The sequence below is a fragment of the Tetrao urogallus genome, assembly GCF_951394365.1.
Source record: "Tetrao urogallus genome assembly, chromosome: 18".
In the NCBI taxonomy this organism is placed as follows: Eukaryota; Metazoa; Chordata; class Aves; order Galliformes; family Phasianidae; genus Tetrao; species Tetrao urogallus.
The window spans coordinates 9,972,652-9,999,093 of record NC_136831.1 but is presented as its reverse complement, the minus strand read 5'-3'; the positions used below and the strand labels follow the sequence as shown (position 1 = coordinate 9,999,093).

At 46.8% G+C, this 26,442-nt stretch overlaps 1 protein-coding gene across 2 annotated transcripts in view; it reads left to right on the top strand.

Moving 5' to 3' along the window:
- MAP2K4 (mitogen-activated protein kinase kinase 4) overlaps positions 1–25,468 on the top strand; it is a gene marked incomplete at its 5' end in the record, with an annotated part of 81,886 nt that extends 56,418 nt beyond the window's left edge. For both annotated transcript variants that reach the window (XM_079544499.1, XM_079544498.1), the window contains 7 exons: positions 7,280–7,399; positions 9,339–9,390; positions 9,797–9,924; positions 21,445–21,522; positions 22,472–22,620; positions 24,297–24,342; positions 25,345–25,468. In XM_079544499.1, coding sequence (XP_079400625.1) covers positions 7,280–7,399; positions 9,339–9,390; positions 9,797–9,924; positions 21,445–21,522; positions 22,472–22,620; positions 24,297–24,342; positions 25,345–25,458 — 687 coding nt within the window. In that variant the 3' untranslated portion in view covers positions 25,459–25,468. The remainder of the gene's footprint in view (positions 1–7,279; positions 7,400–9,338; positions 9,391–9,796; positions 9,925–21,444; positions 21,523–22,471; positions 22,621–24,296; positions 24,343–25,344) is intronic.
- Between the last annotated feature and the right edge of the window lie 974 nt (positions 25,469–26,442).

The window sequence follows — 26,442 nt, the reverse complement described above, 5'->3', positions numbered from 1 at the left end:
ATCGTGTTGGCCCCTGGCATCCCCTCTGCCTTCGCCCTCAGCATCAGTGATGTGGGATTTTTCCCCTCACCTTAGTTTCTTCCTGATAGACTTGGATGAGTTTTCTGTCTTGTCATATTAATTAAATGTTCAAATACAAATTACGTTTTTTAAAGGAAGGGAAACTGTGACAGCAGAGAAGAGAAAAAACTTATTTAAGTGAAAAAAAAGATTTTCAGCAGTATGTTTGATCCCTCCAACTCTGATTCATTCCCAAAGTAATGGAATCATTCAGCTCCCTGTTGCACTGGATCGTGGGACCACATGGAACTAAACCTCTCTCAGGAAGTCCTACAGCAATACATGTGTCAACAAACCTTGTTTTTCAGCATTTTAAGGTGAAAAATAAGGAAAAACATTCTGGAAGGCAGATCTTGGAACCTTCTGCTCTGAGCCAGGATTCAGATTCTCTGGGAATAGATGGAGCTACAGGTGGGAAATTTTCTTCCTCCTGCTTCTAAAAGGTGAAAAACTTCACTCTGAGTCTCTTTAGAGGAGCTAGAATATGGAGCAGGCAGCTCTCACAATCGAATAGTTGGCAAGAAGGTTGTAGCAGCTTCAGGAGGAGCAATAGGACAGCTGGGCTGTTCTGAATGGCAGGTACCTCTCTGAAGGACTGAGCAGTTTGTGCTGAGAAGCAGAGCTCTCCCCTGGTTTGGGGAGTAGGAATAGTAAATCAAATTGGATGGAACTTACTTTGAAGACAGTCATTTAACTGTAAACAGACAAGTTGCTGTGACAGCCTCTATGAGTATAAAATGTTTGGTTTGGAAAGGCAGAAAATACTGCAGGTGAATATTTTCCCTACTTGTATTCTCACTTGTTCAGCAAGCATTTTTTGATAGGGGAAGGTTTAAAATGCTGCTTTGTCTCTGGCAATTCTGACAGTTTGAAAGCTTCTTGAAAAATTGCTCAATGCCATAAGCTACAGCTATACCATCGATTCATGATAACCAGACTGGGGCATGAATAATCTGCATGGAAGCTTGAGATGGGATTGAGTCTTTTCTGGGAAGTGGTATTGGTTGTCCCTCAGCCATCAGCACCTTTACCTGTGTTTTATTTGCTCCTTGTTCTTCAATCACGTGGTACATCCTTCTGTTAGGTATGTCTACAAATACAGTGTAATATACATCAATGCAAATTATTATGCAGTGGAACTTCGTGAGAGTTTTTAGGCACTCACTTAGGTGAAATTGAATTACCTACTTAGTGAAACATGAATCATGGAAAAGCAACATTTCAACCTTTGCATGAAAGAAGGAGACTTTATCATGCTGACATCAGATGGTGCCTGTGCTGAAGTCTCTTTCCAGAGCTATGAGGTTGTGACCTTGATGTCACCATTCACATCCCCTTGGTGGTACAGCCTACTTTGTTCTGTTGAGGCAGCTGACCAGACTGCTCTGCTGCTTCTGCAGAAATCCCAGGTGGAAAGTTTCACCTTTTTGGCAAGAACAGGAAGCATCCCTCACCACTGACTTGTTCATGTGAGTCAGTTGAGATGGCTTTTATGTCCACAGCTTGACTTCTTAAGAGAGAAGGTTGCTTCTAGTAAAGCCTGAGGAATGAGGAGAATCAGGAAGAGAAACACGGGAGAGATGGTTGTGCTGTTATTCCTGGCTGTAGGAGATTGAGAGCCTGATGAAGGCAGCTGGCTTCCCTATACTGCCCCAGCGAGACCATTGACTTCTGATTTACAGAGCACACAGAGCTTTCCACATCAGTCCTGAGAGATGGCACATTGCAGAAGGTCTGGTTACCAGGGTCAGTTTGTTTCCTCTCAAAACAGTATTTGCCAGATGGGAGATGAAGAAGAGGATGGCTAGGAATTCTGCAAAGATTTCACTGGTGAGAATGCAAGAGTATCAGGCTGAGCTATGCATCTGCTCTGGGTGACCCTGAGATGTCTCTTGCTCCCTCAGAGTTGCTGTTTGGAGGACAAAGATATCTGTGAGAAAAGCAGTTGTTCTTTCTTCTGTGTATGCTGCAAGATTTGCAGCTGACCTACTTAGAGATTGTTCCTGTGTCCCAACCACACTAACTACTCTTAAGGTCACCATCCCTGTTACTTTTCTTATCAAGAGGGGAAGAGGAAAAAAGCCTTGTCTGACTTGGGATATCAGCAGCAACTTCTACACACTGTAGCCAAGGTAGCCAAGCCAAGTTTAAATCAACAGACTCGGTAATGCAAAATTAATTCCAAGCTGTAAAATAAGCCCAGGAAGCCCAGGCAAAGCAGGCCATGGGACCTTCAGCTGGTATAAGGGAAGAGTTAATAGTATGGCTGTGACAGCAGCACAGCACTGATGTTGATTTGAGTTGTGGATGTATCCTTGATCATTTGATACAGGGTCTTTGTTCTCTTTGCTGTTGATGTCTGCTCATCTTGAGACACCCAGAGGAGAATGGGATGGAGTGCCTGTCACCTGCAGTGCCCTGGGAAGGGCTTTCATAATACACACTATTTTCTTGAAGTAGAGTCATAGAATCCTTAGGGTTGAAAGGGATCTCTAAAGGCCATCCAGTCCAGCTCCCCCGCAGTGCACAGAGATATGCACAGCTAGATCAGGTTGCCCCAGGCCTTATCCAGCCTTGCTTGAAAGTCTCCAGGGACAGAACACCCACCACATCTCAGTAGCTGCTTTTTCCCAACTCTTGAAAGTAGTGTTTAAAGCCATGCTCTATGACTTTTGTCCAATAAACACTCTGTTTAAATCTGTGGGATCTCTAGGAATTTTCAACAGTTAAAAGACCTTTGCAGACTGCTCTAGAAACTCTCAACTCTTTTTTATTGGTGACAAGTTAAGATTTGAGGAAGAATGAAAGCAATTACGTTTAATGAAATTTTATACTACACAAAAGCATTCAGACAAAGAGGGTGACAGTCAGTTTAACTTTCCTGTGACAGGACAGAACCACTAGAAAATGAAGTAATAAAAAAATAAGTATTTCCAGTATCCTGCATTCTCAGTCAGAGACAGTGTTGCCCTCTGTCCCGAAGATCTCTGTTAATATAATATTCAGAACAGTGCTAGTCGTTACAAAGACTTTCAAAAGTGTCTCCCAATGCCAACAGAATGCACAACATCCAGGCCGGCTCTTAAATCTGCAGTGCTTATTATTTCAACATATTCATGTGTGTTTGGTACCTTGAAGATGAGTCTTTCATTGGACTGAGACTCCATATGTGACATAGCTGCTCTGTAGCACTTCTGTGGATGTCCTCGACGTGCTACCTGACCGTGGAAGTCTTCAGCTGTTTCAGAATGGCTTGAGATGTCTGGTCAAATAAGCAATCCTCAGTGCTTAGGAAAAGTGCCTTATGTGTCTTGTAAGGAAATGTGGTGGGAATCTGCATTCACTCTCGTTCGTATAGCTGCAACTTGCATAAAGGTGCACTACAGTGGTAAAACTGCAGTGTTGGTAGTGCAGGATCGTAGACTGGTTGAGGCTGGGGGGAACCTCTTGAGGCCATTATGTCCAAGCTCCCTGCTCAAGAAGAGCCACCTGGTGCAGGTGGCCCAGGGCCATGTCTGGGCAGCTTTTGGTACTGGAGTTTCCACAACCTCTCTGTGCAACCTGTGACACTTTGCACAGACAAACGTGTTTGTGGATTGTGTTCTTAGGCAGCCTCCTGTGCTATGGTTTGTGCCCAATGCCTCGTGTCCAGGGGAAGAGCCTGGCTCCTTTCTGCACTGTTCTCTCAGGTATTTGTAGATATTGACGAGATCCCCTTGAGCTTTCTTTTCCCCAGGCTGAACTCACCCTTCGTCATCTTTTTGGCCCTTGGTTGGACCCTCCTGTGGCTTCATGTCTCATGAGGTTGGGAGCCCACATCTGGACTGAGCACTCCAGGTGTGGCCTCACCAGTGCTGAGCCAAGGGGAGGGATCATCCTCCTGGCAGTACTTTGCCTAAGGCAGTCCAGGATGCCATCAAGCTTATCTGTGCCTGGTTTGTGTTCATCTTGTCTGCCAGGACCTCCAGGTCCTTTTCCTGCCAAACTGCTTTCCAGCTCAGTGGCATCTCTGTAATGTATTTGGCTGTGGGCTGGCAACTAAGATCACACAATTCAGAAGTGGAAGCAGCCCAGCTGCTGGTAAAAACACAGTTTTAGTGTATGTCCAGGACCATTGGTAGTGAAGGACATTTTTCAACGTGCCTACAAGAAGTGCACTAGCATCTGGTAATTTAGTACTTGAAAAGGAATAAAATATATTTTTTGGAAGAATAGCTATAGGTGGAAGAGAAAAGCTGAATTTCTTCGTTTGCTGTTTTATAATCAGAAATCAACCTGACCTGGGAGCATAAATTGAAGAGAAACTTTCATTAAGATAATTTTGTTCTCATAACTCAAGATGAAGCAGAAGCTTGCCATGCACATCAGCACTTCTCTGTCTTTGCTAAGAAAGGAGCTGGGTAACCAAATGCAGTTGTACCTGCCAGTCTTAACCTTTGTTCTCAGTGAGGTTTTTCAGCTCTGCCTGTAGGTGGGTTCTTTCAAGTTACAGGAAGAGAGGAGAACCTGCAGGATTTTGACTCTTAGCACCAGCCTTTAAGAAGCTACATAGTTGAAAAGCTCTCTCATCTTTCTTCACTAATCTTGCTGATGTGAATTCATGTTGATCAGGTAAACTTTTATACTGCCAGGTCGATAAATGTCCACACCCAGGGTTTCTGTATGGCATATATTCCAGGGGATGGACAAAAACCATGTCTTGGTTTTTGTTCAATCATTTTGAATGTTATGTCTCCAACAGACATGTTGGAGTGTTCAGTAATGCACACCACAGCCCTGCAGACATACAAAGTGAAGCTTTTGTTACAGTAACAGCTCTGACAAGGTTGCCTGTTGGTCGGCATGAATTGACTTTTCGTGCACAAACAGCAGCCTGGTAACCTGGGCCACTGAGGGTGCTCACATACCAGTGCAGTTGGACATAAACGTGAGGCTGAGGGCAGCCAGTTGAATTCACAAATGAATCCAGTTCCCTGTAGTCTCAGTACAGTCACAGGAATGTGGCACACTAACAGTTTTTAAGCTGGGGCTGCAGAAGCAATGTCTTGAAAGATCCTGTGGGCAGTAGAGTCATCGTTTGCTTTCGCTGTGGATAGTTGGTAAGGGTCTGGTATGGTTCCAGTTTCACATGATTTCACATGCATCACTAACACTGCATCCACAGTACTTTCTCTGAGCCACTCTTGATGATACAGAAGTGCCACAACTGCACTTCGCATTTGTTGCCAATGCTGAAAAGGAAACACTTCTGCATATGGAACAAATTCATTTCTACAATTTAAATCAGATCAGATCCTCAGCCAAATCCATCCATAACCAATGTTTCTCTAGCATCCTGAGCTCTCCTTTCTCCATGTCTCTCTCCACAACTGCCTTGTGTCAATCACTTGGAACGGCTGTGTTCTCTTCTCTCTGTGCTGCATTTGCTTCTTGGTGGTGTCCCAGCCTCTGCGTTCAGCAAAGTGCCTTTTTGATCAGTGCCTTTTGCTCTGTTTCAGGTGTGTTCTTTGGGCTCAGGCTTGTAGCAGCCTTTTCCCTTGTGTGGGAGACGTGAGCTGGTACCAGTGTGTAGGTGAAGGATGTTTTTACACCACTGAAACTGTCCCCTTTTATTCCCACTGGCCCTTTTGCTGGCCTTTTGTGTTCCCACTAAAGCAAGCACTTGGTCAGAGATGGATGCCATGGATAGTGGATGCCATTTCTTGGCCTGTTTTTCATAGGAGGTCATTCTGAGCGAATGCAAAATCCCTTTTTTTGGCCTTAAAGCCTGTGGATTGGCATGCTTTTTTAATTCTCTCATTAATACCTGAGAATTACTCCTGGCTGACGTGAGGACCAGGACATGGCTTCAAACAGAACTGTCTTGAGGTGCACCGAATGGGAGCATGGGGCTTTGCAAGAGTGCCAGCATTTCTACGCTCTTGTTTTTTTTTCCTCATTTCATTTCCATGTGCTTTGTGTGTGTCTGTTTTTGTCGGATTGGGGATAATTACTTCAGGAGGCTTCTCCTCTATTTGTCACTTCCTACATTGCAGGAGCTGCTGCTCAGCAGTGCTTCAGACAGTGCCTCACCACAATGGGGCAGCCAGGCTGACCAACCTCATCTCGCAGTTAGATTTTGGCAACTCATGCAGTTTTAACAGTGATTGTGATGCAGCCTATGGAGATTGTCATTTCTGGTGAGGACAGTCCAGTCCTGGTGGTGTAGTATTCCTAGGAACAGCGCACTGCCTGAAGTGCATTACGCTCTGCAGGAACAACTCATACAAAGCCTTCAGTGGTCCTCAATGGGAGTGAAAATGTTTAAAATTTGAAATAGCTAAGATCAATCCAAGGCTGAGCTGTTGATCACATGCATACTGCAACAAGAGATGAGAAATTCTTCCACACATAATCTTTGTGGTGACCCATTTCTTATCCCCATCTTGAATGGGCTGACTCACAGATCTTAGGAGAGAACTTAGTGAGAAGACATGCTGCTCTCCTCTGATTGTTAGTTTAGTTTTCATAGAATCATACCCCATAAAGATCATCTGGTCCAACTCTTCTGCAGTGAGCAGGGACACGCAGAGCTCGATGAGGTGCTCAGAGCCCCATCCAGCCTGACCTCCAGATGCCATCATCTTCTCTGGGCAACCTGTGCCAGTGCCCCACCACCCTTTTCATTTAGCAGAGATGTGCCTTAGTAGTTGTCCACATTTAAATTAACTGTTAAATGCAAGTCAGCAAAACTCCCTGTCCTCCTGGATTTCTTTTCATTTTCGCTTGCTTTGATTATGTCTCCAAATGCAGTATGAAATGTTCTCTGGCCTATGCAGAGTTGACATAAACTGCAGGGCATTTCTGTAGTCCTACAGTGTGTGGCTGTCTCACTGTGCCATCAGCCTCCTTGAGAACCAGACAGTTTTTGGGGCATCAGTTCATCTAATCTCAGGGAGCTAATATGCGATGTCAAGTCTGATCTTGTCAATTAGATTTCTCTGCTGGTGGATGGAGTGAGAAGTGGATAATAGGGGTGATTTCTCCATTGCTCTCAATGACTAGCTCAGGCTCGCTGCTGATCAAACGGCTGAAATTAATCAGGATGGAATTCTTCCTTCCTGTCAAATGCATGTTGCTGTTTCTGTGTTTTATTGGATTCGAGGGATATCTTAATGCTCTCTGGGCTTTTGTTTCTCATTTAAGCTTGACAGTAATAAAGATTCTTTTCTTTTTTCAGGGTGACTGTTGGATCTGTATGGAGCTCATGTCTACCTCGTTTGATAAGTTTTACAAATATGTATATAGTGTATTAGATGATGTTATTCCAGAAGAAATCCTAGGCAAAATCACTTTAGCTGTGAGTATTTTGTTAAGCATTTTTTGGTGTGTGTGTGTGATTTTTTTTTAAGCTAGTTTGAAAAATTCAGGTCTCTTAACTTGTAAGAAAGATACTTGCTCTGCATGCAGTACAGCTGCTGCTGTTGTATTGCATCACAGTGTTAATGAACCTTGAATATATTGTAGCTTTCCTATAACATATTACATGGTGGAGAATCAGGTCCTGGAGGTCTGTAACATTGACTCTGCTCAAAGCCTTGGCTGTCTAAATATGAGGGTAAGCACTGGCTCTGCAAAACAGGCTTTTGGGTTTGGGCTGTGAGGGAAGGAGTGTTGAAAAGTATCCTGAGATCTCTGTCCTGCTGCTGTCAATAGACTCTGTTGGGCCCATTGGATTTCTGCAGGATAGTATGGGCTTCTGTGGTCCAGAAACCTCTTGGGCAGAGGCTCCTAAAAATGCAGGTGGGTTCTTCAGCAGGAGCATAATCAGTTTGTTGTTCTGGTCCAGTGAAAAAGTCACAGCTGAGCCAAGTGGGTGAAATAACCCACTGTTATTTCAGTGAAGCCTCCAAAAGGTGAAGGGCTGCAGGAATCAGGTTTGGGAGTGACAGGAAAATGTGAGTGATGTGTTGTAACAAAGCACAGACTGCCTCTTTGCAGTAAGCTGATGTCATGCTTTGTCAGTGGTTGGGAAGTGCTCATCAAGTTGCAACCTGTGACCTCTTGAAAAGCTATAGGCAAATTCTTCTGAAGGTCAGGTCTTGGGAGAAAGCCATCATCCTTATCCTTCCAGAAGGCATCTTTATGAGATATTATACCTACCTGGACCTGCAGTCACTTCTTAGAAGCTGGCAGTCTGCTTTGATGGCTCACACACTTAGTTATAAGATGTCAAGACTGAAAATCCAGTCTAAGACGACTGATGGCTGCGTATGGGATGCATCATCACACTACTGACCAGCTAAATGTATCACTGACTGAAGCAAGACCTGTGCAGCAGCCTGGTGTGTTTCACCAGATCACCCTTGATTTCATGCTAGCGCTCTGTTCCCCTGAGCTGAAGAGATCTGGGATCAAGTCTGGGAGCAGGGGATTCTGGCACGGTCCAGGAAGACCATCCATTCATTCCTCCACAGACCTGCCTAGAAACCAGTTGGTTTGCTCCTCAGCAGAGTGTGGTAGCTTCAGGTGACAAGCAGAGCCTGCACTAGGAGGGCAAAAGGAGGCAGTCGGGAGGGACAGCACTGCAGCTGCCCCGGCTGGGCTCAGCAGAGTTTGCCAGAGCTTCTCATTACCTAAACTCTTGGACACAAGAGTTTATTATGTGAGCAGGAGGGAGCGTGTGCACCAGGAAATGCAAGCAGGAAGGAGCAGGCTTTTGAGGCTTTTTGTCCTCACAGACATACAACTTCAGAGAGCTTACCAGCAGAACTGACATCCTCTTGCTGTCATGATTAAGTCAATCTTCTATCAGTTTCACTGATCTATGTGAAATTAAAACTTTTTTTTTTTAGTTGTCCTGTATCAGGCTTCTTGAGTACCTCTTCCATTTGGTGGTGAATGAGTAAATCACATCAGTGTGCAGCTCCTCATACCACTGAGATGAGGAGCTGCTGCTCAGGCAAGGGAATGGGCACAGCAGAATAGGGCATTTGTTTCTTATGGAAAAGGTACAGCACAGGGCTGAAAATAAGTTCTTACTTAATTTAACTAATGTCAGAAATTACTTAACTTCATCTCTTGCTTTCCTATTTTGAAGTGTTACTTGCCCTCTTTTAATATCACCTTTTGTTTGCAGGAAAAATTGTGAGAAAAACGTTTTAATCATATAGTTTATTTGCAGCACTCATGCCTTTTTGTATTTAGTGTTTTTCTCCCCTGCTCTTGGAACTCCAGAAGTTGAATAATCACAGGAATTTCATGACATCTGCTTATTTTTCATCTGTATTTTTTCCTAGACTGTGAAAGCACTAAACCACTTAAAAGAAAACTTGAAAATCATTCACAGAGGTAAGTTAATGTATTTTCTTCTTCTTGCCTACAGAGCTAATGGCAAGAATTTGAAGCAAGCTTTGCATCAAGTCACAGTGTAAATAGCACAGGCCCTGCCGCAATTGGGAGCATGGGGAGCAGTACAGATTCTGCATTGTGATCTCAGGGGTTGGTGGCTGATTCCTTGCCCCTCTCATCCACATTTTTCCATACCAAGCAGGGGTTGGACTGTTGTACTGGGCTTTCAGGGTCATTGGGTGGCTCACTCCATCTCCTGTCGCTGCTGGTTGGACCTTCAGTGGTCATGAGCACAGCCAGGGGCCATGTGCAGCAGTCACTATTGGTGCTGATTCTCTGCAGCTGCCCTTTGGGAAATGGAAGCCTCCAGCTGAGACTTAACAGTTTAAATTTCCTTCCCTTACAGATATCAAACCTTCCAATATTCTTCTGGACAGAAATGGAAATATTAAACTCTGTGACTTCGGCATTAGTGGACAGCTTGTGGACTCCATTGCCAAAACACGAGATGCAGGGTGCCGGCCGTACATGGCGGTGAGTGGGGCTGAGCTGGGTGCTGGGTGCCTGTGGGCTGTGCAGCTTCCTGACCCTCTTCACCAGGCCTGGCTCAGAGCGTCTGCCCGAAGTGCCGGCTTGGTTCACGAGCGATAAGCACTCCCTGCCCAGGAGAAACAACTCTAGAGTAAGCACAGTTAGTAACAGGGGACAGTCCCCTCCCTGCCCACTGCCACCAGCCCTCTGTTGGTGCAGCACAGGGTGCTGTTGGCTGTTTGGGCTGCAGGAGCACACTGCTGGCTCATGCAGCTACTTGTCCAGCAGGACCCCCAAGTCCTCATCAGGGCTGTTCTCAGTGGGTTCTTCTCCCAGTCTGTACTCATATATGGGATTACCTCTACTCAAGTGCAACATCTTACACTTGGCCTTATTAAACCTCATTAAATTCTCACGTATCCACTTTTCAAGCCTGTCCGTATCCCTCTGGATGGCATCCCTTCTTTCTGTTGTATCAAGTGCGCCACTCAGCTTGGTGGGGATGCACTCAGTCCCTCTGTCTGTGTCGTTGATAAGGACGTTGAAGAGTGCTGCTGCCAGGGCAAATCCCTGGGGAGCACAACTCGTAACCAGCCTCCACCTGGTCATAGGGCCATTGACAACAACACTCTGGCTGCAACCATCCAACAAATTTTTTATCCGCGCCGTTCAAAATTGCAGTGATTTTTGAAAAAAACACTTTATTTCCAAAGTGTGCCATAACTTAATTCCAAGAGAATGTAATTCTGGAGAGCAGTGGTAGCAGCTGCATGGAAATCGCTCGCTCTGAGCCGCGGCTCGTGGGAGTCTGTCCTGCTCTGTTTGTTTCCCTCGTACTCCCAGTGATAAGCACTGTGGTTGTGACTTTCAGAGCTGTCTGAGAGTTCAAATACACAGCACATCAGGCTGCCTTGAAAAAGTATTCTTGGGTTTTACCTGAGTTTGAGGAGTGGCTTGTGTCTGAGCTGTTTGCTGCTGTAAACGTAACTAATTCCAGCGGAACTGTAACTCCTTGTGCCTCAATATGCTGAAAAATACTGTGTTTTCTGAACTGTCTTATCTACAGAGGTTCAAGTGAAAGTAATCTCTCCCTTTGAAAGTATAATTCCCATCTGGTCTGGCTAACTGCTCTCACATGGCTTTTATCTGACTGTGGTGTCCCAGGAAAACCTGTTTGCCCTAATTCTGATCTGTGCAAACAGGAGCCTGAGTTTCTGAGTATTTGAACTTCTCTTCTGACTGTTCTGATAGCAAAATGAGCTGGCTGGAATTGATGAAATCTGTTTTTGGAGACCACTTGGTGTGCAAGTTCCAGAACCACCTAACTTAGTGAAATGGGGAGTTTTGTTTGAAGACCTGGGTGGTCTGGAGAGAGTTAGGGGCATGTCTCCTTTTGACAAGTGTCTGCATTTTCTTGGAGGGAAGAAAACCAGCTGGAGCTGCTCAGTCTGTTGCGCTGATGGGGTTTAGGATGCTAAAGCAGAGGGCCCAGGGTGGGAAGGAGCTGGGGCAGGGTTTGTGATACCTTGCTCCCAGGCATCCTACTGCCCTGTCTAGGCAGTTCTGATTGCATCACTTGTGAAGTTAGGGATACTGTTGACTTTCCCCTATTCTCTGAGGTGTGCATCAGTTCTGTATATAGGGGTCTTGCTCACCCCCGTCCCTCCCTTACAAGTTCAGTGGACTATAAGTAAGAGAATTTGTATTCCTTTTGCTTTTGCTTAGAATTTTGGGTAGATAGTCAACTTTGCTCAAACTATTGGTTTAATTACTACATGACAGTTATTGGTGTGTTTGTGAATAGCTGTGCTTCTTCATTTCCCTTGGGACTTGCGTGAGTCAATAATACTTCTTGATCTCCCTCCCTTTCCATATGCACTGTGTTCTTTGTGCACTTCTATCACCAATTCCAGAGTGGGTTGGATTTTTAAATGAGAAAAATGTTTCAGTTGTGTTTATAAGAGCTTTGGCATGGTGTATGGTTTGTAGGATGAGCCAGCAGCTGGCAACTGGTGTGGGAGACTGCTGGCCTCTTCCCTTCTCTCCGACTCAGTGACTCCTCTCCAAGTCCATGTGCATTCCCATGTACTGGAAGCCTGGGAAACGGGGAGATGTCCCCAGCAAGCAGACACAAATGCCAGCTCCTTCTCTGTGGCAGCAAAGGCTGATGCTGTAGTGATACCAAATTTACCTGGAAGTGAGTCAGGCCCTCATCGCGCTCATTTGGAAGGGTAAATAATTGGCTTCAGTGTGAAATAGGTGAAGGGTGCTAGCTAGGCTTCCATGGTGTGCCTGCACTCAGCCAGGGTAAGTCTGATGAGGGGTGCTGGACCATGTTTCGTGATGATGAGAGCATGTTGCCTACTCGGCCTTTGGCACTTTCAGTAGTTCTTGTAGCATGAGCACTTGCCCATCAGAGGAGCTTGATAACACTGTGTTCACTGGAGCCAGATCTCCAAATAGCCACTGATAACAGTAACGTTGGATGTCTGCCGGTTTGACTGGAAGTGGGCTGATTGGGCAGCAGGAGCCACATCCAGCTGCCAAGCAAGTGCTTTGTGTTTGAACCAAAATGGTTGGAGCTGTCGTGGAACGCAGCATGTCAGCCTTGGAGCTGCCAGTTCTGGAAAAGTTGTTTTGCTTTTGACTTTGAATTTCCATGTGGTCATTGCATTGAAAGAAGGAGTGAATATGCCTTGTGTTCTCTGAAAGAAAGAAGGGAAAGGCTGGAGCCCGCTGTCATCCCAGGATAGCTGGTCCTCAGGGCAGTTTTTGTGGGCAAGCACGATGCTGAGCCCTCCTGAGACCCATTGTGCTGCCAGCACTGTGGATTTGCTCTAGGTGAGGTTTTGCACTGTGATCGTGCTGGGCTTGCAGGCTGGTGCCAGCCCTGATCCTGCCAGCTGCTGCTCTTCTGCTTCGTTGTTCCCCTGAGCCATGGAGAGCCAGTTCAAGGATCAGCAGTAAGAAAGCAAGCCCTCTCAAAAGATGGCATTTTTATGCAGTTGGCTTTTGAGAAGGTGCAGAGCCTGAATGGTGGCACAAAAGAGGGGTGTGAGCAGGGCTCTGTGGGGGAGCAGAACCTGGTTGCCCTGTCAGTGTGGAGCAGCTCTCAGTCAGCTTCATTGCATTGCAATGTCAGCCCCTCCAGTCCAGCCTCCAGCTGTGTGCCTGGGGCAGCAGTGCCCAGGGTGCTGGCGGGTGGCCCTGCCTCCCTGGTGAGCCATGCCTTGTCTCCTGCCGCAGCTCCTGGCCTGCAGAGGTGCCATGCTGAACATGACAGTCTGCAGCATTAACATCTTTTACCCATTTTAATGCCCAATGAATCCCAATTTCTGCGTCAGAGGGGAGTGATGAGGCCAAGCTGGAAGCAGCTGGGCTATGGATGTGGGATCCATGCTCCGGTGTCCTGCCTTGTCCCACTCCTTTGGGACCTCTCTCAGGACAGACACAACTGTCCCTGAGTCCTCCTGCCAGACCTCCTGGCTCCATTTGGAGCTGCCTGCTGCAGCCAGGCACGGGCACCCTGTGTTGTTCTTCCTTGGCTGAGGTGGCATTGCTGTCTCTGTGGCCTTGGGGGCTGCGTCCCCACATGCTAAGAGCTTGCACACAGCTTGGCCATGCACAGAAAAGGAGGAATTCCTGAGACAGGCAGCAGGGCTGTCTCTGTGCAGCTCTGTGGCCTCTTTGTGGGTGCAGGAGGAGGGCTGTGGGGCTGGGATGGCACGGGCAGAAACCTGGGTTTAGCTTCACATTCCTGACCCAGCGCCCAGGTTTTCACTGGGCTTTGTCATTCATTTAACTGAACAGGCAGCCTGCTGGTTTGCCTTTGTGCAGCTGAAATCCTCCATGATTCTCCTGATCCGTGTTGTGTGCGTTGGATTTCTTGTTTATCTTTTCTTTTAGTTTCATTTTTTCTTTTTGAATCTCAAACTTGGCACTCAGCCATCATTTCATGGCTGAGAAAACAGATTTGAAGGGAAGCAGTGAGACGTGCAGCACCATCCCTGTGTGCTGCGCGGGCAGTGCTGAGCTCTGAGCACAGCCCTCCCCTCTCGTGTGCTGCTGATGTCACCCACATGCTTCTGCGGTTTCAGCTGAGAACATGCCTCTGCTTACTCATTCATAAGCTAAAATCATCCATGAGGTTTGCCCAGCGTGGGACTTCTCCTGTCCAAACTGAGCTCCTTACGTCATGCAGGGCAGAGCTTGTGCAGAGCAGCAGCACTGCGGCACTGAGCGTGCTGCAGAGAGGTGTGGGTACTTTGCTGTGGGGAGAGGCAGCAAAGGGAGAAGGAAAGGGTCACACAGCTCCCAGGTCCACAGCTGTGCTTCTCCTGTTGTCTTTGAGCTGCTTGGTTCCTGTTGCTCGTGTGTTTGAGGCCAGGGAGGCATCCTGCTGCAGGATGACATGGCAGTGTCCCATTGCTGAGAGCAGCAGTGTCCTGCATGGCTGTGGGAGCTGCTCGGCTGCACCAGACAGTTCCAGCAGTCACCCTGGCACTGAGGTTTGGGTGCAGCTGAGTGTGGCCTGCACAGTTCTCCAGGATCAGAAATCTTCACATTGCGTTGCTTTTTTGCTGGACTCCCTTTTTTCCTGTGTATCTTGAAAGCCTGTGTTGTGGTTTCACATTAATACTGTGAAAAAATAACTGGGTTCCCTGCATTTCAGTCTTTCACAATTACTTCAAGGACTTCAAGAGCATCCACACCACAATTGCAGAATTGACCATCCAGAAGTTCTGGGATGAAATTACTTCTTAACTGTGCTGAAACAGCACCTTCCAGCCCTCTAAAATGCTGCCTCTCCAGAGCTTAACCCTGCTAACCCAGTGAAGTTTCTTCGAAGCCATGGATGACTGTGGCCTCTTGTTTCTACTTTTTTAAAGAATTAAGAAGTCCTTCCCTTGCCACAGCCTCTCTCCCCAGCAGGTACTTTCTGACTGAGGCAGTCACCTCTTAAGCTGTTCTTTGAGGGGATTAAGAGGCTGAGCAGTTTATGTCCTTGAGACAGATTGGATTGTGTTCTGTGGCTATGCTGTACTCCCTCCTGGTGTTCAGTATCCTTTTACAAACATAGACCCCAATGTGGAACCCCAGCAGTGGATCGTATAAGGAGAGCATTGCCCAGCTACACACCTTTAATGATGGTGCTTCTCTGGGATTTCATGCTCCCCTGTCCTTTTCTAGAATGCTGTCTGTCACCTCTGAGCACTGCTTTTTCTGTTTCTGTTTGGATGAGTCAGCATGCAGTCAGAACCCAGCTTACCAAGCAGCTCAAATCACACTTGCTCTTCAGGAGCACTTACATATCACACAGTCGATATTTTAATACTACACACAATTTAACAACTTGAATTTTGTATTTTTTGGTGGATGTTAGCTGTAGACCAAGGCAAGGCACCTTTGAGGTCCTGTTATAAATGCTGTCTTTTGCACTGAATTGGTCCTCTTAAGAGCATGAGGAAGTTGAACTCCTGAACACTCTCAATGAAGCCAGTTGCTAATGCAAATTATCGATGCTACTTTATTCACAGTTCTTTAGTACACAATGACCATTTTTAACAAGGTGGTGAAGGTCACAAAGGATGTATGGTGTCAACCCCAACAGGATCCCATTAGCTTCATAAACCTTCCTTCCAATCTTTCTGTGCCCGGTGAGAGCCCCTGGTCACCTGTCCTCTGCCCTGGGATCTTCCTGCTGCTGAGATCGAGGAGCTCTGTTAGGAAAGCCAGTGGGAGGAGATGGTGATCCCCTGCAATTGGAAACCAGCGTCCCACCTGGGAAATGCTGCTGGAGAAGTTTTTACATGAAACATTCTCTCGGAGTAAATACGTAAAGGAAATGGGAGGGGAGGAAAGGCCATTCTCTAGAAACATGATCTCTGCTGATAATCTCTGTGCAGCCACAGGCTTCGTGGCTGACCTGGGAGAGGGGAGGAGCAGGAAATCAAAGAACAGAGGGGATTTGGGAAGGAATGTCTGAACTAAAAAGTTAAAGCGTGGATGAATATTTTGGCTGCAATCTTTCTTTGTGGCGATAAAGCTCCTATTACCTCTTATGTAGTGTTATTCATCCGTAGATGTAGAAAAGGTGTAGAACCCAGTGCTACTACTTCTATCCTAGAGATAATAAATGGAGAAACAGGAAGAAGCTGCTTGTCCATGACTCCCACCAACAAAAACAGAATAATTTGTGTTCTCTGCTTCCCTCTCAGCTGTTCCACCCATCACACCATCTTGCCTTTGCTCTGCTATGTCACACTCTGGCCGAGGAGCATGGTCTCCTCCTGCTGCAGCATGGGCTGCTGTGTGGGATGCTGCAGGTCCTGCAGGGCAGTGAGGCACAGCCTGCCAGAAATGTGGTGCCCCATCCCTGGAGGCACTCAAAGCCAGGTCAGATGGGATCCTGGGCAGCCTGTGCTGGTGGCTGACAACTCTGCCTATGGCTGGGGATTGGAAGTAGGTGATCTTTAAGGTTTCTTCCAAATGGAGCCATTCTGTGATTCTGTGATCCCTGTAGTGATTGGCTCTGCGATACAGACCAGAGAAAAGAAAAAGTTAATCACTTTCTCATCAGCCACCTGATGGGCAGGAAGGGTATAACCTGAGAAAAATGTGGTTGTGTTGTCTCACTCCTTGTGTGGATGACTCACATCTGTGTTCTTAGAGCAAGGCTTATGCAGCACTGAGGTCACCTTCTGAGAGCCCTCAGGCCTCTGAGGAGATCCAGGAAGCTTATTGGGCTTCACTGCACATAAAAATCAAGATCCAAATGAAATTAGACACCTCAACTCTTTAGCAGCCAGTAGCACAGTTCAGTGTCACCTCATAGAGTGCCCCGAGTCATCCTGCAGAGCAGCACCAGCACCAGCAGGAGCAGCTGGGTGCTGCTTTGTGTCTCTGTACAGGGCTGCTGCTTGGCACCCAGCTCTGCTCAAGAGGCAGCAGGGAGGACTCTGGGCACAGACACCTTGCACAGCAGGGCTTCCCCTTGTCTAGGAGGTTAGCCAGGTGAGCGTGCTCTGGGGAGGTGAGAGATGAGGGCCCTCCTAACCATAGGGTGAGCCCAGCCTGGGGAGAGGCCAAGGAAGGAGCTCCTTTGTGGAATAAAACATTTGGAGGTGTTGGTGAGCAGGTGAGACTGCATGCTGGCACTCTGGAGGAGTTAGCAGAGGAGCAGGTCTGGGAGCCCAGCAGGTCAGTGCTCCCTTGCTGCCCTGCTCAGCACACTGCTTCCCCTCCCGCCTGGGCTCTCACTGAGGTTGGCCGTTGCTCCAACTCCAACACAACCAATTGTGTGAGGCCTGTGCAGGGAGAGCCCTAAAGGAAGAACAAATTGCTCTTTGCTGCAGGAATATTCTTGAGAAATACAGCAACGTGAAAAGGGAGTGGCAGCATTTTCCTTTACTGAACAGCAGAAGAATTTCCCAAACTGTTTATTTATGCTCCTAAAGATGGTTTCCATTGCTATTGCACAGCCCCACAGGCAGCTGTTCAGCTGCCCCGTGGCTGCTGTGGCTCTGCACAGTGACACGTGGTTCCCTGTGAGCACTGAGCCCTCGCAGGGCACAGCCCTGCTGACGAGAAAGCCGTGGTGATGGGGTTATCACCGCTGGGAAAACAGCACTTTCTGGAGCACTGCCTAAACACAAACATATTTGATCCGCTGGTTAACAAAGCAGCAGAAAAGTGTGCTGGGGAGCTCTGTCTCTTGCATGCAAGACTTGTATCCAGTCACTGTTGGAGCCGTGGAGGTCTATTAGTTCTGGCTGCTGGCTTGTAGCTCACTGTATGCTGTGTAGCAGAATTTGGCAGAGACAGCTCTAATCTGCAGCCATCACATGCAGCTTCCAGATTTGCAGGGCTTTACCTGCTCCCATCATCCACCAAAGGCAGGGCAGTCCCTGGGCTTCACGTCCAGTGTTTCTCATTGCGTGCTGCTGTGTTGAGGGCAGGTGGGCTGCACTGGAGGCTGGCAGCTTCAGCTCACATCCATGTGTTTCTGTGGTGGAAGGGGGGGGGAGCATTTACATCCTGTCAGTTCTGTTCTGTATTTTGGATTCCACGGATTGCTTTCTGGTAGTTCTTCACTCCTTGTAACCTTTTTATTGTCTTCTACTTTGGGAACATGTTGGTTTAAGTAGCAAATAAGGATGTGTTAAGTACAGTTTCGTGCCATGCAGGCGGTTTTGAATTTGCAGCGTGTGTAGGATAGAAATTCCCTGATTATTTAACTAGTGAAAATCCAAATCTGAGCTTCAAGAATTTTGTTTTCCTAGGAATACTGTTTTGTTCTTCAGCAACATGAAACAACTGAGAAATGCAGCAAGTTGTATGTGCATCTGTTCTTGTGTCCCACCCCAAATTGCACGTGTCTGCTTATCTGGGGCTGGGAAGAGAGGGGAGCATCAGCATTTCCCATTTCTGCTCTTTTGTCAGTGCAGATGCTGGTGCTCAGGTGGGCACTAAGTGAAGGGAGCCCTGTGTCAGGCTGTCCTTGTGCTGTATTTACTCTGCCTTTTCACACGGTCAGCAGCACATCCAGGGCTTGGTCTGTCCCGGCCATTTCCTTTCCTTGCTTGCAGTTGGCATTAGCAAGACATCCAGCAAGAACTGAGGTTTGCCTGCAGTTCTCATCCTAGGTCCCTGAGTGCTTGGTGCTGATTGCTCCCATGTCCTCTACATGGAAAATGCCCAGGATTTTTTGCTCTGTATTTACAGGGGATTTATTTTGGTCCATCGTGCTTTGCCTTTAGCTGTGCCATGGCTATGTAGAGCCAAGTCCCTGCTGCTCCGTCACACTCTGTGTGTTCGTGGTGGGTGGCTGCCCCTGTGTGGGTACTTCAGACTTACAGAATCATAGAACAGAATCATGGAAAGGTTCGGGCTGGAAGGGACCTCAGAGATCTTATCTTCCCACCTGCTGCTGGAACCCGGTAGGCAGCATGATGCCCCCAGGGTCTGGCAGGAGGGATGGAGGTAAGGAGAGCTTTGCACAGAGGGAAAGCAGTAGAGTCATGGGGCCACAGTACCAGCAGTGCTGTACCCTGGCATGGCATTGGGCTGGGACTCAGTTGCTCATAGCTGATAGAGTCAGGCTATTCTTGTGTGTCTGCTGATCAGACATACTGGAGGGGGCTGTGTGGGAGCTGTGGGCAGACAAGGCTGTGGGGGGGTTGCAGCTACAGCATGACATTGAGAATGGACAGGATAGACACAGCATCGTCCTTGAGAGATTTATGGGAGAGTCACCAGAAACTCTTCCATGGCAGAAGGTTCCACACTGCATGTTGTTGATGCCACATTCTTCTGTCCTCTATTGTGCTGGCATTTTCCATTTCCTTTTTGGACTGTTGATGGAAACGTGCTGAGAGCACTTTGGATTGGTTGGACCTGTTACTTCTGAGCAGAGTAGAAGGACGAGTTCCTCTTGTTCTTCTCGAGCCTGAATATGAACCAGTGTTCTGTGCACCCACTGGCTCCTCCTTTAGATGCTTTACTTCTGGCTGAAATCTCCAGTAGCTTCCTGAAATGTCCAAGAGCATCCAAATCCTGAATGGTCACCGGCTATCTGTCCTTCTTCCCCTCAAATCAATGAGTGACAGGATCTCAGAGTACATTTTCCATTTAAATCCTCATCCCTTCTACTGTTTTGGGATGTTTTCCTTGCTATCTCAGGTTCAAAATGTTGGAGAAATTGTCTTTACATTTCTGTTTTCCACCTGTTTTTGTGTTAGCTATTAATTCCTTATAATTTGATTCAGTACTCTGTTTAAATGGAAACCAATATGAAAAGACTGTGCTTATCCAGGCAGGATAGAATTCTGGATTGTGAGAAGTCAGAAGCATGGGTTTATGTGTAATGCAAATGTGATAGATTTTGACTGAGCTTCCAGGTGAGTACATGAAGAACTGATAATTCAAGAGAGTTTAATTTTACCAATTTTATTACTTTATGCTCATTTCCACCAGGATTATCGAAAAATCCATCCAGCAGTACCCCATCAATAAAATCTAAAACATGAGGTTAAAACAAATGAAAATCATAATTAAAGGATAAGAAAACAAGGCAACATACAGACCTGAGAGGGCAGGAAAGAATAATAGAATCACAGAGCCACAGAAGTTGGAGAAGACCTCTATGATCATCTCGTCCAGCTGGCCACCTACCACTAATATTGCCCTCTAACCCATTTCTTACATGTTTCCTTTTGTAGTATTTGATCCATCCAAGAAGACCATTCCAGCATCTCGAAACCATCAGGGAATATTAGATTGCATTTTCCCTTCCCACTGCCGTTATCTGTTAACCCACAAAGCCCCACGTTTTCTTCAGGCAGCCCATGATTGGTCTGGTGGGCATGGGAGGGGTGGGTTGATGGTTGGACCAGATGATCTTAGTGGTCTTTCCCAACCTTAATGATTCTGTGATTCTGTGACCCTGAAAGACAGCATTCAGGGCATTTGAACCCAGCCTGTTTCAAAGCAGATATTGTAACTGGGAGAGAGGGTGAGAAAACACACCGATGGCACTGGGAAGGTGATACCCTATCTAACAAGTCGTTGTGTAAACAGGAAGGTAACAAAGACGTGTAGAGTCAGTCAATCTTGCTGAAAATGACTTCTTCCCTTTCTCTTTGGGGTATGTTTGATAGTTTGATTGGTGACCTCAGTGTGTGCCCTTGTTAGAGAAGATCCTGATGAGTGAGGGAAAGGAAAAGGTTTGGAAGCACATTTGGGGCTGCTTTGTGCAAGCAGAGGTTGGCAAAGAGGAAAGCTAGCAGCAGGACAGAGCAGCCAAAATTGCCTTGGGCTCTGGGGCTAGGAAGCTGCTGTGGGGACCTGATTGTTTTCTCACACACGCAGTGGTCCACTGGAAGTTTGAGGTTGCACTAAGGGATTTTGTTGGTTGCATGGCGCTCATCAGTATGCATCTGTCGTGAAATCTTATGGAAATGCAGCTCACAGAGCAGTCGGGGCTTTCCTAATATTTCTTGCAGCTGATAATTTAGTATTGAATTACAGTTCAGGTCTCTCTATTGTTGTTTGCAGTCAAATCAGAATGTGATCCTGTTTCTTTTAGCATTTTAATTATTACATTTGTGATAAAAAAGGCATTCTCATAAAGATGACATGCAAAGCATTGAGAAAGTCCTGCTCCCTGATCACTCTGGGGTGCAGGTGTCCACCGTGCTGTCCACGTTTTCTGTGGGAAGATCTTTTGAATATTTGAAGGCCTGATAACATGAAGACATCACAGAATCATAAAGTCGTTGAGGCTGGAAAAGACCCCTGAGATCACCACATCCAGCCACCGTCCCATCACCGCAATGCCAGCCAAACCACATTTCTCAGTGCCACATCTCTGCAGGTCTGGAACACCTTCAGGGACATGAGGTGTTTCTCTGTTGGGGTTGAATGTCGTCCTGGTGGGATGAACTTTTGTTTCCCAAGTTTGCAGATGTGTCTCGTTCTGTCCTGCATGGCGCAGTGCTTGAATGTTACTTCTTTCTGTTCCAGCCGGAAAGGATAGATCCCAGCGCGTCCAGGCAAGGCTATGATGTCCGCTCAGATGTCTGGAGCTTGGGGATTACATTGGTGAGTGAGCAGGGCTCAGGCCCTCTGCTGCATGGCAGTTCCCTGCTGGGTGTCACACGCTTGGCAGTGTGACAGAGCTGGTTGTTGTCAAATGTGCTCGAAGTGAAGCCCGGCTCTGCTGCAGTGAAACATGTTATGAACTGGGCACCTCCTGGCTCGGAAGGAATATAAATCCCTTCAAGGCACATGGCTTGCCTGAACCCCTGAGGGTACGTTTAGCTGCAGCCATAGCCAGAGGTAGAGATGTGAGCTGGGAAGAGGTGCTGGATTGTAAATGAATTTGGTCTTCAGAATCTGATGTCAGGAGGGATGGTGATCGTGGTGGTGCAGAAGGAGCACCCAGCCTTTGTAAGCCTCTCACAGCCCTGGTGTCTGGGGTAATCCAGCTGTGCAGTTTGTCAGTTAATCCTGGTTCCCAGTTGCTGATTTCTGACTAACCACAACACTGCAAAATGCAAATACTGATTGCTTGAGAAGTTTTCCCATTCTCAGGGTGGTGAAGTAGAAGAGAAATCAGAAGCAGTGAGTCAGTAGCTTCTATCAATGGGCTGCCCTCCCTTCAGCCGTTTTAAAATGCTTGTTTTCTCGGGATCCCTTTTCCATGGTGGTTATTATGATATCTGGGAAGGGACTGGAGGATTTTATTTTCACCTTCTGAAGTGTCTTTAAAAGACCCTTGGTTCATTTTATAGTCAGTAGAGGAGAGACATCGACCACATGAAAGTTCAGCATAGCTGGGTTAAATATTAGCTGGGTAAGTTAGGACACAGTCATGATGTAGGTAGCAGAACTCCTTGTCTTTCAGCTGAACTCTCAGCCGTAGGAGATAAGAGGGAGAATCTCATCTTAATTTTCCTTTGGGACCTTCAGGCTCCTTGTAGAGATTTTGTTACCCTCAAAGGACTTGGGATTGTGTAACCTATCTGCTGCTGTTACTGTCTTCTTGCAGTATGAGCTGGCCACAGGGCGATTCCCATACCCCAAGTGGAACAGTGTGTTTGACCAGTTGACGCAGGTAGTAAAAGGAGACCCACCACAGCTGAGTAACTCAGAGGAAAGGGAATTCTCCCCAAGTTTCATCAACTTCGTCAACTTGTGGTAAGTGTTACCTACTCAAAGCACTTGGAGTTGGATTTTTTTGTCATTGCAAAGTATTTGTCAAGTCATGTGCCAACACTTGGTTCCATGTTCCTGTACCAGCAGGGGGTTGAGGATTTTATTTTCACATTTCTCTTCTTTGGAAGGGGATGGGAGGTTTTTGAGTTCTTTACTTTTTAAGAGATCTTTTTTCTATATTTTCAGTACACCAGAGAAGTGAAGGGTTCAGGTTCAAAGTGGAACAGGGTTTGGGTTTGGATTGTGTTGTCTTTCAGAATTAGGAGTGTTCAGAATCCAGATTCTGTTTTCCAAGTGTCTGTAATAAGAGCTTCTTACTGCAGAAAATGAAACATCGAAATGGTTTTCATTTTTCAGACAAAAACTGTGTGCAGAGAAACTATGTATCAGAAAGTCAGTGTTTGTTTCCCCTGCCACATTCAGTACAGGCAATAGAAGGTTTCCCACACACTCCTCTGTAGAGTCGCAGTGTCGTAACAGGGTGCTAAAAGCAAGAGCTTGCTCTCCTGCCCCTGTTTATGCTGTTGGATTTGGCTCCAGATGACCCAAGAGAGGAACCTGCATGGCATCTGTGCTGAACAGCAGTGTTTGGAAAAGTGTCTCACTGGTCCATTTGTCCTTCCCACCCATTCACAGCTCCCAGGGCCTGCTGCTCTGGGACAGTTGCAGTGCACAGAGCATGGAACAGTTTTCAGTCTGTTTTTTGCTTAATCTAATTTTGTGAAGAGTTCTGTTGGGGTATTTATGGTGTCCTCATAGCAACGCTGTAACAGACATTTTTCTTAGTAGTTTTGAGTTAAGCACAGGCTGATGTTCGTAAGCCTGCAGGTGAAGCACTACTATTCCTAAAGGCTGTGCTGGTGGTGAGTGATGGCACTGATCCCCGGGGCATCACCCCACGAATGTGCATTTAATAATTTCTATTTCTGTGAAGAGTCAGGAAAAATGACAGAGGAGTCGTGCAGTGTTGCTGTCTGCTGGTTGTGATAGATCTGCAAGAAAAGGTTATTTCTGCTAATGTTAGAAAGTTGAGGGAGCAGCGGGTGGCTGGTCAGGCTGTGTCTGTGTGCCCAGTGCTGTGGGGCCTTTGGTGGCCTCTGCTGCCTCCTGCTGTCCCACCACAGCCCGGCTGTGCCCCGTGCTGCAGGCCAGGAGCCAGCGAGCTGCGCCTGTGCTGGGGAGATGGCAGCTGCATGGCAAGGCTGCAGTGTAGGATGGTGGAATCCCTGAATGTGTCGGGTTGGAAGGAGCCCTTAGGATCATCGATCCAGCTCTTTGTTCCTGCAGGACCACCCAAAACCGACCCCATTATTGAGAGTGTTGTCTGAGCTCTGTCTGCCCACTGCCCTGGGGGGGACGATGTGGTTTAGCTCGCAGCTCTCCTCGGCCCATCCTCAGTGGGGTTTGTTGATCACTATGGGTCTGTGCTCATGCTAGCATCTCCACCCGTATGCGGAGGGAGTCTGGTGATGACTTGCAGCTTGGAAAGGGTGACTTTTGGAGAAAACCACGTTCCTGGACTTGAATGATTTGGGATGTTCTCAGTTCCTCCACAACAACTGTAGATTCAGTATCATCTGCTGTAAAAATGTATGTTTAATGTCTGTAACCATTTCCTCAGCCCTACCTTTTCCTAATTCTCTTTCTGCTTTCTTTAGCCTTACAAAGGACGAGTCCAAAAGGCCAAAGTACAAAGAGCTTCTGGTGAGTGCAGAGTATGCTTGCTGAGCCCAGCTGCTGTGGCTGTGCGCAGCACAGAGCAGGGCTGGGTCACATCTTTGTGTCTTCTCAGCTGATGGAAGCGGAGATTTAGCTCTGCAGCCTGTAGGACAGCACTGCCTCCCTGCCACCCTGTCAGGCTTGTGTGGCTCATATGATGGCCAAGATTGTAGGTGTCTGTCCATAAATACCCAGTCCTAGGAGCTGGGTGAAGGTGGAGGTGCCATATTGGAGTAGGTTTTCTAACCAGACATAGTTGACCCATGTGGTCTCTGAAGTGTGCAGGATTGGGTAAGACATGTAGGGTGTGCCCTGCAACTTCTGCCTTGGCTTGAGATCCTGGCAGGGGCACTCAGAAGCCCTGTCAGATTGCTGTCACACGCCACTGCCTCCAATGTATGAGATACACTGCGAAGGAAGGTGGTTGGCTGGGCTTTGGGGTTGGATAAGTCACACTTGGCAGCCACGTATTTTTATGGAACTCTGTGCATTGGGAAGCCATGCCTGCAGAGAATGGGGGAAACCTGTCCTGGGTGCCTGATGGTGTCGGTATTGTAGGAAGGGAGTTTGCCTGGTGTCCTGGCCCACAGTCACCATGTCATTATTTCCCAGCTGTTGTGCTGGGCAAACCCGAGGATCAGAGTTCAGAACAACTGTTTTGGGATCCTCACCTCTTGTTCAGCCTTCCAGGTCGTGTCTCCCTGTTGTTTCTGTCTCTTCCTTGCTGAAAAGGCTGATGATGAAGTCTTTAATGAAAGTATTTCAGTGTGTCTCCCGTGAAGTCTCATCCCACCTCTTTACTGCGTGTTTAAGATAAGGATACCTCACATGCAAAAAGCCATGGACCAGGCCATGTCCTGGTGTCCTGCACTCACTGCCAAGCACTGGGGTCTTGCACCAGGCAAGTCCATGTGCTGTGCTTGTATCTGGGGTATCCAGCCTGAAAGGCGAGTTTAGTAACCTGCTTGTTTCTCTATCTGATTCCAGAAACATCCCTTCATTCTGATGTATGAGGAACGCACAGTGGATGTTGCATGCTATGTTTGTAAAATCCTGGATCAAATGCCAGCAACTCCCAGCTCTCCAATGTATGTTGATTGATATTGCTGCTACGTCAAACTCTAGAAAAAGGGCTGAGAGAAAACAAGCTGTAAAGAATTTTCATCACATATTGCAGTGTTTTTAATGCTCGCCCAGACACCATGTGCAATAATATTGGTGTTATTTCCATCCTGTCTGTATACTGTTGTCACATATAAAGTGCATCCCTGTAATATCTGATCACACAGTGTTAGTGTTGGTCAAAGAGAGACCTCATCTGCTCTTTTGTGGACATATTCATGAAATGTGGAAATAAGTACATTTATTTGTTGACCGTGATTGGATAGCACCTAAAATTCATTTCTAGACTCAAAACTTGGAGACTCCTCAGCAGCTACTGGAAAGATTTTTCTCTCAAATTCTTCCAATTGTTGTTTCAAGTAATAATAAAAAGCAAACAAACAAAAGTTAGGCGTTGTCTGTCTGAACATTAAGAGACTTTGCCTGGAGGGAGAAGAACTTGCTTAACCAACAAGATGCTTTGCCTTCTGGAGCTAGAAAGGCAAAGGAGAATTTTATTCTTCACAAAGTGCAATAGATTTACCGCTATGAAATTCTGTTGCTTTACAGTCGCAGCGTACTTTCTGGGGACAGTGTGCTCAGCTGAACTTCCTGTTAAAAGAGAGATCATGTTAAATATAGTGAATATGTCTTTACCAAAAATATGTCGCATTGAAAGAGGCTAACATTAAACTATTCAGAGATGGGACATAATGTATTCTTTCTCCTTTTACCAAGCCAGCCACTCTTCGCTCTTAACTAGGCGTCCTGTAAATTGTTACCTGGTAAGATAAGACCTTTGATCTGAAGAATTATTAAACTACTCGATTGAATTTAACCCGCTTGTGACCTGATTTATAGCTGCACAGCACTCACCGCCAGCTGGCTTTGCTTTGACTTCGACAAGTGCCGTTCACAAAGTCTGTGGCTGTTTCAGTGAGCCAGAAACGAACATCTGCGATTTCTAGTCTATGTTTCTCATGC